General features: G+C 39.3%; 2 protein-coding genes and 1 non-coding gene across 3 annotated transcripts; 1 reads left to right on the forward strand and 2 right to left on the reverse strand.

Annotated features, from left to right (window-relative positions):
* Positions 1-2,887: 2,887 nt before the first annotated feature.
* LOC133815597 (uncharacterized) lies at positions 2,888-3,235 on the reverse strand. The gene has a single exon (XM_062248415.1). The coding sequence runs from the start codon at positions 3,233-3,235 to the stop codon at positions 2,888-2,890; it is 348 nt and encodes a 115-aa protein (XP_062104399.1).
* Positions 3,236-7,779: 4,544 nt separating this feature from the next.
* LOC133815598 (uncharacterized) lies at positions 7,780-10,946 on the reverse strand. The gene is made up of 5 exons (XM_062248416.1): positions 9,890-10,946; positions 9,369-9,809; positions 8,935-9,326; positions 8,082-8,556; positions 7,780-7,997 (listed from the first exon to the last, which is right to left on the reverse strand). The coding sequence occupies exons 1-5, from the start codon at positions 10,944-10,946 to the stop codon at positions 7,780-7,782; spliced, it is 2,583 nt and encodes an 860-aa protein (XP_062104400.1).
* Positions 10,947-11,130: 184 nt separating this feature from the next.
* Positions 11,131-11,237, forward strand: LOC133820455 (small nucleolar RNA R71). The gene has a single exon (XR_009886864.1). It is a non-coding gene; the product is annotated as a small nucleolar RNA R71 (small nucleolar RNA).
* The last annotated feature ends 7,485 nt before the right edge of the window (positions 11,238-18,722 follow it).

Genomic DNA, 18,722 nt, shown 5'->3' on the forward strand with positions numbered 1-18,722 from the left:
TCAAGTTAAGGTTACATGAACAAAAGAGGCCAATAAGCTCAAAGTTGGGTCACTAGGGATAATAATTACAAGGCAGGCAAGAAAAGCTCAAAAGATCTAAGAAAATTTGCCCAAATCCTCTCTAAATCACTAGGCCTCTTAGGATTTCGCCTCAAGGGAATTATCAAGCCAATTCTAAAAACTTAAACCTTCATGAATACTTAGTTAAATCTAGGGTGAGGGATTTCATGGTCAAACTATGCACACTCAATTGGGACACATTCTCACTATGGTTGAATTAACACAAAAAACTTTAAGTACGAAAGACTCATTAATACATAAGAGTTAACAAATATTGACATTTTGTTTTTTTGACATTTTATCATCGAGCCACCCCACACTTAAACACAACCATTATAAGAATTGATTCCATTACAACCTAGACTCACAACTCAAGACTCAAACAAAACACACCTAGCAACACCTAAAACTTAAGAAAATAAAAGAAATTAAGACAACACAATAGAAATTATAACAACACCCCCATAAACTGAAGGGAGAGCACTATCCTCAGCACACAAAAAACAAACAGAAAAACACAGTACAAAACATAAAACACAATACAAAACAGAACAAGAAATAAATAGTTATCCTGGAAAATAAAGAAACTCCCTCTACTCGACGTCATCCTCCTCTTCCGAAGAGGCATTCACAGCGGAAGGTTTAGGTGCATGCCACCGCTCCATGATGGCCTCAGGGAACTTTGGGAAAGCCTCAGTGGGTTGGAAAAAATGACGCAAGACATTGTCATGCTGGCGCACATATCCCCAATAGGCGTGCTTCTGGGCCTCCATGTGATGCATCAGACTGAGCATGCTCTGCTGATTGACATAAAGCTCAGCGACAATGGGGTCTGGAAGGGCAGCAAAGTTATGGTCAGACGATGGTGGTAGAGCAGAGGTGGAGGCTCGCTCTCTCCGAACAGAAGCAACTTTGGTAACCTTTCGAACTGTATGCTCATCAATGTAATATGGAGAGTGACGCCTTTCATCATACGGAGCTAGGGGCACACCCGCCTTGAGGCACAACACAGTGATCAATGTGGAAAAAAAGGGGTCCCTTGCTCTTTATAGCACCAAAAGCCACGATCTTCTCTGAAATGAGCTCCCCCACATTAATGGATAGGCTAGTCAAAATGCTAAAAAATCAATAGGACGCGATCTTTACTAACTGAGGTGTCATGGGTGGTGGGCAACATGTTGGTTTTGATAAAATGGTTCCATACGCGAGCATGAGTTGTTAAAGCAGTGTGGGGGATAGTGTGAGCTCCATATTTCTTCGAAACAATCCATTGTGTTCCCTCCATAGTCACTTCTGTTAACATAGTGGCAAGTTCTTCATCACTTTGTCGAGGGGAAATGTCTCCATACTCAGTCTCATCGATATCGGGCAACCCAAAAACAACATTGATGTCCTGAGGCGAAAAACTAACTTGCTTTCTCCAGACCATGACTTGTTTTGATTTCGTTGACATAAAGTTTGCATGGAATTCTTTCACCAAAGGAACAATAGCCTCACGAGATGCTGTACAAAACTTAAGCCCCTTGATTGTCAATCACAGTCATCACATAATCAGGAATTCTAACATTTGGGGATGCTCTCTCAAACCAAATATCTCTCTAAACAACTTGTTTTAATTTTTTGGCAGCCCTCGAGGATATTAACTTTTCAACAACTGGTTGTTCCTTGGCCATTATCTGTTTCTTTTTCTGTGCTACTTGCTTGGTTCTAGGCATAATGCTCAATAACAAATCCAACAACCAAATGAATTTAAATGACAAAGTTAACAAAACCAGATCAATGAGGTACCTTAAAAGAACTTGCGACACTTAAGGGTTCCCTTTGTTGTAAAAAGTTGTGAAAACCCAAGGAAGAACAAAATAAAGAGCTGCCATGACCAAGAGATGGAAATTTTTTTGGGGGGTATGGGGTCGTGGTGGTGGTGGTGGGTCGGGTTTAGGTAGTGTGCAATGGTGGTGGTGGGTGTTGGATTTAGGGTCGCAGGTGGGTGCGTGGGTTAGTGGGAGGTTTGTGGTGTCGTGGGTTTGAGAGGTGGCTTCGGAATGGGTGCATGGTGGTCGCCTGGTTTGTGGGATAGGCGGTTTGGGTGGAGGCGTGAGAGGTGTGGTGGCGAGGGCGTCGGGTTGTGGTGGTGGTGGGTTGGATTCAGGTGGTGTGCAATGGTGGGGTGGCTGGGTGAGATAAGTGTGAGATGGTGATGATAGGATCAGGGTTTCAAAAGAGGTTAAAGCTGAAATTGGAAGATTTAGGACCAAATCACTATTCTTTGAAGTTTAGCAACTTTGCTGAAGCATTGTACCAACTTTGTTGCAACAAAGTTAAATTAGAGATGCCATTGTCTACTGAAACTTTGCTGTAGCATTACACGAACTTTGCTGCAGTAAAAGTAAGTAAGAGAGCTTTGGCAAAAAATGATGCTGTAACAATATTCGAACTTTGCTGCAGCAAAAGTAAGTCAGAGAGCTTGCTCAAAATTGATGTTGTAACATTATTCGAACTTTACTGCAGCAAAACTAAGTTAGAGAGCTTGTCAAAATTGATGTGTAGCATCATATTGATGTTGCTACAACAAAAATGCCTAACTTCGCGACCCATTTGATTCCATTTTCTCTGCATCCATAACCACATTAAACCATCAAAAACCAAAATCTAAAAGAAAATATTTACTATATATTTTTTTTTCTTTACTACTTTTTTTATTTTATTTTTATTTTTATATATGTTGTATTTTTTTCTTTCTCTTTTTTTTTATATATATATATATTGTTTGAGTTGCTTTACAATTAAATCTCCAAACTCCACACCAACCCAAGTTGTTACATCTTCTTCAAAGATCCTCCAAAGAGATTGAACACTTGTTTCGCTCAACCTCTCCACCCCAATAGTGCTTGAGTCTTTGGCCATTAACCTTGAATTCTCTTTTGGAGTCTTCTTCACGCAATTCCACTGCTCCATAGGGATACACCTTAACCACCAAGAATGGACCCGACCATCTTGACTTGAGCTTGCTTGGAAATAGCTTCAAAAGCGAGTTACAGAGCAAAACTTGTTGGCTCTCTTCAAACACTCTTGGTTGAATATGTTTGTCATGCCATCTTTTTGTTTTCTCCTTGTAAAGTTTGGTATTTTCATAAGAGAATAAGCGCATCTCTTCTAATTCATTCAGCTGTAACATTCTCTTTTCTCATGCTGCAAATCTATGTTGAGTGCTTGAATATCCTAATAAGCACGGTGCTAAAGTTCCACCAGTAAATGGCAAGCTTTGCCAAACACCAAACGCTATGGTGACATCCCCAATGGTGTCTTGAAAGCTGTTCTATAGGCCCACAATGCATCATCTAACCTCTTGGACCAATCCGTGCGGTTGAGGTTCACCACTTTCTCAAGGACACCTTTTATCTTTCTATTGGACAACTTAACTTGCCCATTAGTTTGGGGATGGTATGTAGTAGCGACTTTGTGCCTCACATTATATTTAGCCAATAAACTTGCTAGTAACTTATTCAAAAAATGAGTGCCTTCATCGCTAATGATTGCCCCCAGGGTGCCAAAATGATTGAACACATTCTTTTGTAAGTATCGCATGACAACTTTAGAATCATTAGTGGGAGAGGCAATTGCTTCCACCCATTTTGAAACGTAATCCACAGCTACCAAGATGTACAAGTTGCCATAAGATGGAGGAAATGGACCCATAAAATCTATACCCCACACATTAGACAATTCAACTTCAAGAATATTAGTTAAGGGCATCTCATTCCTTCCAGAAATATTACCAACCCTTTGGCATCGATCACACCTCAACACAAAAGCATGAGCATCTTTAAACAAGGAAGGCCAAAATAAACCACATTGAAGTACCTTAGATGCGGTGCAAGTTCCCTCAAAATGCCCTCCACAAGGTGAAGAGTGGAAATGGCAATGGTGTAGGATATCTGTAACGCCCTGGATAGCCAAGACCGCTACACTGTGTACTTTTAAAGGTGCAAGACTTGCTAATCAAGTCATTAATCTAAAAATGTGTCACTAAACATGAGTGAGCTAAGGTTAAAAAGGTTTTGGTCTCAAAAGTTTAATTTTATATAATTAAACAGTTATATACACGGGATCCCGAAAGAAACAACGTTAAAAGTTGGTTTATAGACTTCTGAAGATACATAAACAACTGTTAGCCATACTAAGGCAAAATAGACAATCTTTGGGTCTCGCGTCCCTGCCTAAACCTCAACCGTGGCGGCTGAGCAGCTGACCATGTACATTCCACTCGCAGAGCTCTCCAATCAAGGCTGATCAAGCTTGCCCTTGCCTTTACCTGCACCATGTAGCACTCGTGAGCCAAGGCCCAGCAAGAAAACATGTGTAACACAAATAGTAGAAACAAATGACAAATTCACTAAGCATGAACTCTCATCAAATAGTCCACAATAGTCAATCAACATATATTCAGAGTCATGGATGCAATCAAACACACATAATAATCAGGGCCGACAACTTAGGCCGCACCCTCTGTTTATCCCACTGACTCTGACCCGCTTAAACCGAGCTCAGTGCATATTAAGCTGTCCTCGGCTATTAGTGGCCGAGCCGCGCCCTGTGCGCTAGTGTAACCCTTGGCACCCTTAGGCTGTTGGTTCACTAAATAGCTTGCATGGAATAATACCATCTTTTCAAGCATTCACAATAGGGAACCCTTAGTCCCGTCACATATATTCAACCAGGTGCAGTTTTCTTACCTTTAGTCTTTACAGTTATTGTTTATGAGCAACACTCCTCAAGCACGATCCTTTCCCGAGCCTAAGCTTTTATCACCTAGTCACAACCAATGTATAGGGTTCCATTAATACTCAAATATAGGTTTCCAGTTACAAAACTAATTTCCGGGAATCCGATTTCCACCAAGCATGGTGGTGAAATCAATCCCGAGCATACTAGACCACATTCCCATGCCTAAAATCCCCCAAAGTTCAAGTGCACAACTAAGGGCTGCGGCCCTTGAAGCTTAGCCGCGGCCTTGCCCTCAAAACAGAACCAAAGCTACCCCTGAAAGAGGACATGTGCCGCAGCCCTTGCCTTGGGCGCCGCGGCGCTCACCTTTGGCCGAGCCCTCTTGACTCATCTTCATCCTAGGGCCGCAGCGCTCTAGAACAGAGCCGTGGCCATTCCCTCCGAACCCAGAATTCCCACCATTTCTAGTCTTGAATTCTCAGCCAAAATCACCCTTAAGCTCCCTGCTTCAACACCCAACAACCCCAACACTTTCAGAGCAAGTTAAGCCACACAATTCAACAGAAAATTCAACCTAATCTCATAAAAATCACACTCTCAATCACTGAAACTTTAAGAACATAACTGTTATACCCAAAAATTGGAGAATGCATCCTAGGAGGCTAAGGAGAATACATTCTAGAAGAGCTAAGGGGAGTGGTCCTAGGAGACCCCAAGGGAGTGGTCTTAGGAGACCCCAAGGAGAAAGTGGTCTTAGGAGACCCCAAGGAGGATGTGGTCCTAAGAGACCCCAAGGGTGTGTAGGAGGCAAGCCTCCCAAGGTTTCCTAAGTGTTGGCTCGAACGTGTCCAAGGTAAGTAGCTAAGGAGGAGGAGTCTCATGCAAGAGGTTGGAGACTTAGATTTTGATAAGGAGAGCCTATACAATGTTCGATCGGACATGTTTGGGAGATGCTAAAGGAGGATGCCTTGAACTTGTCCAAGGTGAGATGTCATGGAGGAGGTTGCCTCAATGTTGTCCAAGGTGAGGTGCCAAGGAGGTTGCCTCAGACCACCTTGGTCTGAGGAGAAGCCAAGGAGATTAGTTCAAGGAGGAACATGGCATGCTAGAGGAGAGTGCCGTGTTAGAGGAGAGAAGTGCATGTCCTACCACCATGCACGTTCAACCCACGAAAACATGTCCTACCACCATGCATGTCCTACCACCATGCACGTCCGACCAACACTTGCATGGGTGGTCAGTAGGAGGTGGATCAACTAGCTAGAGGAGACTAAGTCAAGATTCCGAGAGACAACTTCAACAACATACGCGGGAATCTCTCATTCTTCCCACAAATGGGGGGTTTGTTACATTTCAAATTTTGAATGTTTAAATGTAATAAATGTAATAAATATAATAAAATATCCCTATCATAAGGGGATATCAGTTGAGGATCCCAGGCCTATAAATAGAGAGCTTATGGGATGAGAGAGGGGGCTTCCTTGAGCTTCTTCTTTCTAGAGAGAGAAAATTGGGTCTGTCTATTCTAGAGAGAGAAAGTGCTGAAATAAGAGAGAATTCTTGTATTTTTGCAATCTGTACTGAAGAAACTCAGTTGGCTCAGTCTATCTGATTTTGAGTACGGATTTATAAATCACAACTTTAAGTGGATTAGGCTATTACCGACAATCGGGGCTGAACCACTATAAAAATCTCTTGTGTGTTCTTTATTTTCTTTATTATACCGTCTGTGTCGTTTATATTCTCTTGAAGGCTTGTCGTTATTGACGTTCTCACGTCGTTGGCTAAAAAGACAGTCAACAATAACCACTAAAACTAACCAGTCAAAAACCCAAACTCAGACCACCAATTCATAAATTTAAGCTTACCTTGTTAATGAAATCCTTCCTCTAACCAAAACCCAGCTGATTCCCATTGTTTATCCAGCTCAAGTTCCACCCTAAACATCAATTGGACAATAACCTCAACAACTAGCTGAAAACTCAAGGTTAAACTTCAGAAAACACAGGGTTTAAATCCTTACCTTAACCTTGATTTGATTCCCCTGAATAAGTCTTGAACTAAGCCTCAGAAATCCAGCTTAATTCTCAGAAATTCCCAGCTTGTTTCCCTTAAGATTTCAGTGTTCCTTTTTCCTTATTTTTCCTTGAGAGAGAGAAAAAGAGAAGAGCTGAAGGAGAGAGTTTAAGCTGGTTTATTTTCTTCTAAGGGTTTCTTTGAATTTGTCTTACTTGTTAAGTTAATCCCAAGGCTCGGGGTGCCGGAAACGTCCCCAAGGCTAAAACGGTAAAATCCCCCAATATTCTCGCCTAGACTTCCTAACCTCAAATATATCTCCATATATTTATTTTCATAACTTGATAGTCTAAATAACTACCCAATACTTGAAATACCCTTGACTTATCCAAAGTCAGCTGTTAAGCCCTGTTGTGACTTTTCCTCGCTAACTAGCCCTAGGATCGCCTCGAGTCGTGCCCTGCAGACCTACCCACATAATAATGTGGTTCTCACATATATCACATATGTATATCATATTATCATCAACTATCATTCAAACATTATTAATCATAGAATCATGCATTTAAATCAATATATTCATGCAAACCATATCTTTTCCAATTATGCCCTCCCGGCACGCTAATCAAGGCCTTTAAGCCTCATTAGCAAATTTGGGGTCGTTACATTATCTTCCATCTCTTGCTCGGGGAAACATCTCCTAATAATTTGGTCGGAACATTGTTTGAACAAGTTACATTCCTCCCAAAAGTAGTGACTCACATCATGCAAAATCTTCTTCTTTTGTTGGTTTGTAAAACCTGGAGGCAACAACCCACTAACCAAATAATTAGCAAAATTTGCAAACCAAGGAACAACTTGAGAGTGGTTTACCTCAAATGATTGTTCATCCAGGAGTGTCTCCTTGATGGGAACTAAAAAACTTGATTCCTTATCACCTTCCATTCTTGATAAATGATCTGTCACTTGGTTCTCCACTCATTTTCTATCTTGAATTTCCACATCAAACTCATGGAGCAAAAGCACACATCTAATAAACCGAGGCTTAGCTTCCTTCTTTTCAATCAAGTACTTGACGGCTGAATGATCTGTATAGACTATCACCTTGGTGCCCACCAAATAAGACCAAAACTTGTCAAAAGCAAAGACAATAGCCAAGAGTTCTTTTTCTGTCACTGTATAGTTGAGTTGAGCACCTGTCAAAGTACGAATAGCATAGTAAATGGAGTGAAAAACCTTGTTTCTTCACTGCCCCATCATCGCTTCCACAACAAAATCACTTGCATCACACATCAATTCAAAAGGCAAGTCCCAATCTGGAGCCACAATAATTGGTGCAGAAACCAATCGACTTTTCAACTCTTCAAAGGCTTTCACACATGCTTCATCAAAATGGAAAGGTGTATCCTTCTTCAATAAGTTGTAAAAAGGATTAGAGATCTTGGAGAAATTCTCTATGAATCGGCTATAGAACCCTGCATGGCCAAGAAAGATTATAATATTCTTCACTGAGGTAGGAGGTGGGAGCTTTTCAATAACCTCAATCTTGGCTCTATCAACTTCAATACCATGCTTTGATGCTTTGTGGCCCAAAACAATACCTTCCTTAACCATAAAGTAACATTTTTTCCAGTTAAGGACAAGGTTTGTTTCTTCACATCTTTGCAAAATCTTAGCCAAATTACTTAAGCAATCGTCATAAGAATCACCAAAAACAGAAAAATCATCCATGAATACCTCTAAGAATTTCTTCATCTATCATTGAAAATAGGCATCATGCACTTCTGAAATGTGGCAGGAGCATTGCATAAACTGAAAGGCATCCTACGAAATGCAAAAAGTACCATAGGGGCAAGTGAAAGTAGTCTTGTGTTGTTCCTCTAGAGCCATAACAATCTAATTATAACTAGAATATCCATCTAAAAAGCAATAATAATCTTTCCCTACAAGTCTATCCAACATCTGATCAATGAAAGGAAGAGGAAAATGATCTTTCCTAGTGGCTTTGTTCAATTTCTTGTAATCCATGCATATTCTCCACCAAGTCACAGTTCTAGTAGGAATCAATTCATTGTCTTCATTCTTCACCACCATGATTCCACCTTTCTTTGGTACACACTAAACAAGACTAACCCATGAGCTATCAGAAATGGGATAAATAATATCAGTGTCAAGCCACTTAATGATTGCTTTTTTCACCACCTCTTTCATAATAGGATTGAGCCTTCTCTGCCCGTCACTTGATCCTTTCTCACTGTCTTCCAACAAAATCTTGTGCAGGCATAGAGAGGGACTAATAACCTTAATGTCTGCAATGGTCCACCCAATGACCTTTTTGAAATTTCTCAATACCTCAAGCAATTTGTCTTCTTGTTCTCTAGCCAGCTCAGCTAAAACAATGACGGACAATGAAGAAGACTCACCCAAATAAGCATATCTCAAGTGGGAAGGTAGAACTTTCAACTCCAACTCTGGTGGTTCCTCAACTGAAGGTCTTGGGGCTTTGAAAGCTCTAGAAGAGAGCTCTAAAAACTCAAAATGTCATCTTGAGCGTAAACCTTGTGAACTAGCTTCTAGCCAAGCCAAGTACTCATCCATATCATTCGATTGTGAATCAAATGACAAAAGCCTCTCTAAAGGATCATCAAGGCAACTATTTTCTAACTCTTTTGATGCTAAAGAGTCCACCACTGAAACAACTGAACACTCCTCGACTTCATCTAGAAATCGCATAGCCTTGAAAACATTGAAAGTCACCTGTTCATCTTGGATCCTCATAGTAAGTTCACCCTTCTGAATATCAATCAAAGTTCTACTTGTTGCAAGAAAAGGTAGCCCCAAAATAATTGGTATCTCCCTGTTCGCCTCATAATCCAACACAATAAAGTCAATAGGAAAAATAAACTTGTGAACCTTCACTAACACGTCTTCAATTTTTCCATCAGGACGAGCAAGAGATCGGTCTGCAAGTTGAAGGGTAACTGTGGTAGGCCTGAGCTCTCCAATTCCTATCTGTCTAAACACATACATGGCATTAAATTGATATTGGCACCCAAATCACATAAAGCCATCCCACAATAGAAGTTACCAATAGTGCATGGAATGGTAAAACTTCCAGGATCTTTCATCTTCGGAGGAAACTTGTTTTGCGAGAATGAGCTACATTTCTTAGTTAGGGCCATAGTCTCAATCTCTCCCAACTGTCTCTTCTTAGTAAGAATGTCTTTCATGAACTTCACATAATTTGACATTTTCTCTAGGGCTTCAACAAGAGGAATATTGATATGTAGCTGCTTCAACATGTCAAGAAACCTTTTGAATTGACTCTCTTGCTTCTGTTTCTGAAATCTCTGTGGAAAAGGTAGCTTTTGGATTTCTGGGGAACTTTGTGGTGGTTCTGATGCGGCCGCATTCTGGGTAGAGGCTAATTTCCTTGAATTTTCAGCATCTTCGCTTACTTTCTCATTATTTTGGATTGAAGAGGGCTCATCCTCATGCCCAGCAAATTTCTTGGAATTTTCCAACCCATTCCCAATTCTCAAAATCACGACCTTGCAATGTTCATTACCCACATTCCTTGGATTCTCCGTGTCACTTGGTAAAACACCTTGAGGTCTATTTCTTAGCTCATTAGCAAGTTGCCCAACTTGAGTTTCTAGGTTCCTCATGGATGTTGCTTGACTTTGGATCATGGCTTCATTCTTCACTATGCACTCCTTCAACATGTTCTCAAGTGAATTGGATTGCACTGCTTGTTGTGGCCTTTGTTGTGGGGCTTGTGGAGGATAGCCCAGTGGAAAAGTGGGTGTAGGAGGCATAGATGAAATGTTAGGGCCAACCCCTTGATTACTCCATGAAAAGTTGGGATGTTGCCTCCATGATGGATTGTAGGAATTAGAATAAGGACCATTCCTATTTTGATTTCCCATATAACATACAACTGCGAGATTGGAAGGACAATTGTCAAAAGTGTGGCCTTCACCATAATACACACAAGAAATGTTTTCCATTTGCCCCATTTGTGACCCCATAGGCTGCCCCATTGATTGATTCATCGCCATGTTCATCGTCTTGAGCATATTCGATATAGAGGAAACTTGGGCGGCCAAATAAGTGAGGGCATCTACATCATGAATATCAGTCATTTTTCTACCTGTAGATGATCTAGTAGTGGGCTACTGATAGTTGTTGTTGGATATTCTCTTAAGAATTTCACATGCCTCATTATAGGACATAGCAAGAAGAACCTCATTCGCCGAAGCATCTACCACCATTCTTGTGTGAGCGTTGAGACCATTATAGAATGTCTCCATTTGGATGCAATGAGGAATGCCACGATGATGTCATTTTTGTAACAACTCCTTAAACCGCTCCCATGCCTCACAGAAAGATTCTTCATCAAGTTGCTGAAATGAAGTAATATCATTGCGGAGCTTGGCATTCTTAGTGGGAGGAAAGTACTTCATAAATAACCGCTCAACCAACTCTTGCCAAGTTGTCATTGAATAAGAAGGCAAAGAGTTCAACCAAGCTCTCGCTCTGTCTCTCAAGGAGTATGGGAACAACTTCAATCTTAGGGCATCCTCTGTAATTCCAGGAAGCTTGAAAGAATCACTCACTTCAATGAATAAGCGAAGATGAAGGTAAGGATCTTCTGTTGGCATTCCACTGAATTTGCCCATAGTCTAAAACATCTGGAACATAATTGGCTTCAATTCAAATTGTACAGTCTAAATTTCTAGTCTTATAATGCCTGGATTGAGCTCATTGAAGAGGGGGAGAGCGTATTTCCGAATGGCATGATCTCGATCATCAGCTACAATAACAACGTCCTGCCCATTATTAACAACCACTCCCCCTTGAGCTACTCTTTCTTGAGCAGCTTCTGCTTGATTTTCTGCCCTTTGAGTGACTTCCTATTGAGCTTCTTGCTCAACATTCATCACTACTACTTCCCTTTGGGCTTTTTGTACTTTTCTCCTTCGTCTCAATGTGCGTTCAATTTCTGGATCAAGGGGAAGTAGTTCAGGGTCTTGATTCTCATTTATACACTGTGTGAACCTAAATTTACACGAGAATCACCCAAGTTAGCACAAAAGAAAATTAAACCAAATTGCAAGATAATTAATTTCACAATAAATGACTTTAAACATTCCCCGACAATGGCGCCAAAAACTTATTGTGATTTTTTTTCTTTTAGGATATGCAAGTGTACATAATTGCCTAACAATTAATAAAGTAGTAAGTAATTTTATCATCTTCTAAAGGATTGCTTTATGCTAAATATTATAAAAATTAACTCTAACAATTTGGGTTGCAAACACTTAATTGATGTGAGTAATTAAGAATTTGCAAACTACTTTAGAAAAATAAAATGAGCAAATTAAACTAAATCAATGAATAGTCACTTTGCCAAATGAATGATGAAATAACTAGGAATATCAATTCCCCCTAATTGTAGTTCAACCCTAATGCTATAGCAAAGTTCACAACAAAGTTACTCTTATAACCAAGATTCTATAACAATTACACATGTCATCTTTTCAAATGCACATGCTAAAGTTCTCACAATTAAATCCACATATTCCTATGCTAATCCAATTTAAGCATTACATGATGAGTACAATATTCCTATAATATTCACTAATTAACAACATAGCTATTAACATATATTAATTAAGCATATCCACTTATTTCAACCCTTCCATAATTAATATATCTCACTAAAGTTGATCAATCTCAAGCAAGAATTAGCAATAAACATAGCTTAATTGAACAAGAGTAACATAACATAAATTTAAATTAACAACTTGGGGGTTCACTACAAATTAGGGTTCATTAATATCCCTAACTTCAAAAGAGTTAATTCATACTCAAAATAAACAAATAACCATAGACCTTCAACACCATTGTTTCCATGATTTCAAGAAGAGAAAAGAAATGCAAACTCAAAATAGGAAAAAGATAAGAAAATCTAGCCCCAAATGGTAGAGAGTTCTCCTCCTCTTCCACTTCTTCTTTCTCTTCTCTTCTCCCATGTTTTTTCTCTTTCTCCTTAATGTTTTTTTGTTCTTCAAAAGTTGCAGAAAAATGGTCTTGCAAGTTGAAGAAGATAGATTTTGCATTTTAGGGCTAAAAAATGGGTATAAACCCTCTTCTCTCTCTCTCCACGTGGGAACCACAAATTTCCCTAGAAATATTAGCTCTTTTTCCACCTCATCATCCATTTCATCATGTAATTCCATCTCATTTAATGACTTGCCGAGTATGCTTGACTTAAGTTGCTGACTGTGTACACTTTGCTGCAGCAAAGTTGAAATGATGCTACAACAAAGTATCAGGATTTCAGCTCCAAGATGCTTTCTTTGCACAATTTCCACCAAGCTTTCCAAGCATCTTTTCTTTTTGGCCTTCAAAATAGACATCACATTTTTTTAGTTCATAATCCAATGATTTTCCAACAAGATTTATCATTGATTAAAAAAAAATCCGCAAACAAAATTAAAAGATAAAATGACTAAAACCACACACTAGTAACACAAACACTCTACTTCACTTAGATTTTTTAAGTCCAAAATGTCAATTAATAACTCTAAAATATAGAGTTATCAGTTGTCACCCTAGGCAGGGTGGTAATGTGAACATCCCGGGCTATCATAGGATGTAGCCCCTGAAGGAACCTTTCCTTCCTTGTCCCATCAGTGGGCACCAAGTCTGTAGCAAACTTGGCTAATCTGTCAAATCTCAGTGCATACTCTGTTACTGACATGTTTCCTTGTAGCAGCTTATTGAATTCCCTTGCCTTTGCACCCCTAACTGCATCATTATAGTACTTTTCATTGAATACTGTTTTGAACTCCTCCCAATCCATGATATTCGCGTTTCTGGTCTGGGATATCATTTCCCACCAAATTCGGGCTTTATCCCGAAACATGTATGTCCTCCTCTCTAATTCTCAACTAGTGATACCCTGAACGCAGATCTATCTTCGAGAACACTCTTTTCCCTTGAAGTTGATCAAACAAATCATCGATTCGAGGTATAGAATACTTGTTCTTGATCTTCATCTTGTTAAGTTCTCTATAATCTATACACATTCTCATTGATCCATCTTTCTTTTTAACAAATAAAACTGGTGCACCCTATGGAGAATGGCTCGGTCTTATGAATCCCATGTCCAACAATTCATGCAGTAGAATCTTCAATTCTTTCAATTCATTCGGTGCCATTTTTGTACGGTGCTCATGAGATCAGCGTTGTTTTTGGTGCCAATTGAATAGTAAATCTGATCTCCCGATGAGGTGGTAACCCTGGTAACTCTTTAGGAAAAACATCCAAGAATTCTCTGACTGTTCTTGTTTCGGTAGGATCTTGCATTACCTCCTTGTTGGTGTCAATCACATTAGCCAGGAACCCTATGCACCCATTTCGTAACATTTCCCTTGCTTTAAGTGTTGTCACAATCGGTATCCTTGTTCCATTTTTGGCTCCTATGTATACAAATGGTTCTTGTCCCTCCGACGTAAATCTTACCGTTTGACTTTTGCAATCAATAGTAGCGCCATACTTTACAAGCCAACCTATACCAAGGATGACATCAAAATCCATCGCCTTAAAATCTATCAAATCCACAAATAACTCCCTACCATCTACCCATAACGGCAAGGCTTTGAGCCACCTCCTAGATATTACCACCTCCCCGGTTGGTAACATGGTCCCAAATCCTACCGCATATAATTCACATTGCCAATCAAACTTGTCCACTATTCTATCAGCAATATAAGAATGAGCGGCACCAGAATCTGTTAAGACATTGCAATTAATTCCAGCGATAGAGATCTGACCTGTGACCTCTGAAGTACTTGCATTTGCTTGTGCTTGTGTCATGGTGAAGACGGGTGCAGGAGTTAGACTTTCAGTCTTCTTTGGTTTATTCACAGTTGCAACTTAATTCAATTGTGGACATTTTCTCTCGATGTGTCCTGCTTCATTGCACTGGTAGCAAGACTTGGCTCGACATTCCCCAAAATTTCTCTTCTTACAAGTAGGACATTCAGGGTAACTCTTTCCAGACACACTTCCACCCTTGTTGTCTCTAGCCTTTTTATCTGGTTCAACTGACCCTGTACTTTCGTTGTTCTTCCTTTTCTGATCTTGATTACCTTTAGTAGAATCCCTCTTAACATCTCTTATAGCAGCATTATCTTTCCAGATTCTATCTTCCATTCTCTCTGCAGTAAGTGCTCGATTAAGAGCTTCAGCATAAGTAATAGTTCCTCCAACATAAACTATTTCCACATCCCTTGCTATCATTGGTTTCAACCCTCGAATAAATCGGTCCTTCCTGACTCTATCGGTCAGGACTAAATCTGCAGCAAATTTGGCCAACCAGTCAAACTTCTGAGCATACTCTGCAACTCTCATGTTGCCTTGTGTTAGTGTCATAAATTCATCCTTCTTGGTTGCTCTAACTGCTTCACCGTAGAATTTGTTGTTGAAGACTTCACAAAAGTCTTCCCATGTCATCAAATTAACGTCCTTTGTTTCCTCAACTACCTCCCACCATACTCTGGCATCTTTTCTGAACATATGGGCGGCACATGCCACCCTGTCATTCCCTATCACTCTCATGAAATTCAGGATTGACTTCATTCTGTTCCTCCAATCCTCAACAACTATAGGGTCTGTGCTCCCATCGAATTCAAGAGGATACTATTTTTGAAACCTTCGTACAGTGGTTCCAATCGGTCTATCGCCTCGAGGTAAAATGCTAATGGTTCAAGCTGGAGCTGAACATTCTGTGCTACTGGCACTTGAGCAGCTTGCTATTGTCTGATCTGCCTCAAATCCTCCTCTTGTCGTCTTATAGTTGTGTCCATTGCAGCAAATCTGGTCTCTCATTCTTGGGGAACAAGTGGAGGGGCATTTCCTGTGCGACCACCTCTTCTTGTGCGACCACCCCGCCTGACATTTCTCTAAACAGTAGGTGGTTGCACTTCTTCTTTGGGAGCATTATTCCCCCTATTAATCCTCACTAATCTCCTAGGAAACATGTTTCCTTACTACTCCTCAGATTAAAATATTATCTTAGTACCATCTTTTCAATCCAATTGGTAGTTCCAAACAAAATTAAAATTGAACCAAAGCTCAATCCATCATCCATATCAAAACATTAAACACTTGACAAAATTCCAACATTGTCATAAATCATAATTCATCCGAAAACATACTTGCATTTCGTACTCAACAAAACCTTTTAAAGGTAGCTTCCATAACTGAAACTCGTTCCAAAACCACACAGGAATCCACAAAAGGCCAAAAAACTCACTCACAACTCATACATGTAGGTATGTTCCAAATTATGCATAATAAGGCAAGTAGGTAAAAAAAAATCACCATTTACAGCGCAATGAGTCGAGCTTGTCTTCAGTGGTGAGGGTACATGTTAGGACGATTCACAGGAAGTTTATAAAAATATTAAATCTCTGATACCAAATGTAACGCCCCAACTTACTACGGGTTACTTACATGACATAAAAATACTTACTTTGACCCAAAATACCATAAGTTTACTTTATTTGATTTAAAAGAAAGTAAAACATCATTCAAAACAATATTATTCAAAAGAAAATGAAGACTCCAGAATCTCATAGTTATTTTACAACCAAAGTACTTGATTAAAACATAACATAATACATCCAGTAGACCTATAGTCACATTGTCCCTAACATGTATTCATGCCACCGCGGCTCTCTGACTCATTGCTTGCCTTTCTCTTTACCTGCATATAGAGTACCCGTGAGCCAATGCCTAGCCAGAAGAACTATATAGGACACAATCCTCAAGCCCAAAGCATAACAATTTCAAAAACACATGATAGTCAATACAATCATAAAACATAGCATCATAATCATAGTGCATATTTCAATGTAATACAACACAACATATGCATCTCATTATAATCCAAAAGTACCACTCTTGCAACGACCCACTGCCTTTGCGACAACCCCTTGAGTCCATACACTAAAGTTAAATCAACATGCATATACAAGCATGGCTATATAGTTTGTACATTCATAAATCATCATAATATAAAGACATAATAACACTCATGCTCATTACAGTCCATACATACATATATCCAAACATGTATCATGACCAAAACCAAAGCATATCGTTAACCATACTATCATAGTATGAAAAATGTCAAGCATAAATCGATAAGCAAGAACGAAAACCAAACATACTCTCGGCATGCAGATGTCAACTCTTCTTACCTTAACTCCAACAATTAATTGATAACAACCCAAGTGCGATCACCTTCAAGCGTCCTTAAACAACCCTATGTCACAAACAATAAAACGTAGGTTTAGTTTATCCTTAAACCAAAACCTACCATTACTTTCATAAACCAATCTAGGCTCTAATTAGACCTTAAACATGTCCAATTAAGTCCTAAAAACCTTAACTTAAGATGCCCTAAGGTTACCTGTCAAAATCCAATGAAATCGCTTACTACCAAGCTTATATCCCAATTAAGAATCTAAAATAACCACATATAAACTTGGCTTAGATTCGAAGATTTTAGAGCTTTTCACAAGCTTTCCAACCATACAAAGAACGTCCAAATCCAACATCAGGGTCAAAAGTTATGGTCAAAATACGAAACCCGAAAAAATTGTAACCAGAAAATATATTTGAGCCGCGACGCCTTTCAAAAGGGCCGCGGGGCTGCTGAAGTCAGAGAGCATTTCAAAACCCAAAATGAGATGCAATTGTGTCGCGGCGCCACTGCGAAAAAACCCAGAACAACTGCGTTTTTCTTAACCATTTCGACCCTAAACATCCCAAAACACTAGGGGACTCAAAACTTTGCACCAAATATGTTTATATAGCACTACATACATCATCTAGGTAGCATCTAAACATCAAATCCAAGTCCCAAATCAAGAATTGAAACTCTAGGGTTCTAAAACCCATTTTTCCCCAATTATGAAATTCAACCAATTCAATAGTTTACAATTTAAATCTAAGCCTCAAATACATTCCTAAACATGTTTCTAACATCAATACACATAACCCAACAACATAGAATCATCAAATCATGAAAATCAACCAAAAGCCCCAAATTTTCATCAAGAACACAAGAAGAACAAAAGTATAAATTCCCTTACCTTTCTCTGAGATTTGAATCCTAGATGATGGTGAAGTGATTGGTAGCAATCTAACCCTTTAAGAATCTCGAATTTCCCTTGGTATATTAGAGGAAATCAAGAGCTTCCTAGAGAGAATTCTAGAGAAAATATGAGGAGAAGAAGAACATAGGCTGAAAGTGAAAGGGGAAAGCTAATGGTCATCTTTTATATCTATTCACCAAAAGACTAAAATGCCCCTCCCATCTATTTACCCACTTAGTCATCGTAAAGTGTAATTTGGTAATCATATCACTATTACTAATTACCTCAAATAATAATTCATACTTGACCCAAGTCGAATATTTCCCTTTGTGACATTCCATTATTATCGCTTAGAAGAATCCACTATTGTCAAAAATCAATAAAATGCATAAAATAGATAAACCACATAAATGCTCGTACTCACAACTAATGAGTCTTAACATATATATAATTCATATAGCATTCACATATGAAATCCCATCATTCACAAAATGGCCAATATACCATTGGTTAGCCCAATTTCCTAAAATAACATTTCTCTAAGAAAGCGAATATTACACTCACAAAGCACAAAGTAGTTCATGTTCTCACAAAGCATAAAGTAGTTCATGTTCTCACAAAGCACAAAGTAGTTCCTGTTCTCATGAAACAAAAATGAGTTCCTGTTCTCATGAAGCACAAAGCAAACTACCAAGCGCTAGAAGAAGGGATTTGGTTGCGTGGCCACATTCTTCAACCTCTGTT

Source organism: Humulus lupulus, chromosome 2 (genome assembly GCF_963169125.1).
Source record: "Humulus lupulus chromosome 2, drHumLupu1.1, whole genome shotgun sequence".
In the NCBI taxonomy this organism is placed as follows: Eukaryota; Viridiplantae; Streptophyta; class Magnoliopsida; order Rosales; family Cannabaceae; genus Humulus; species Humulus lupulus.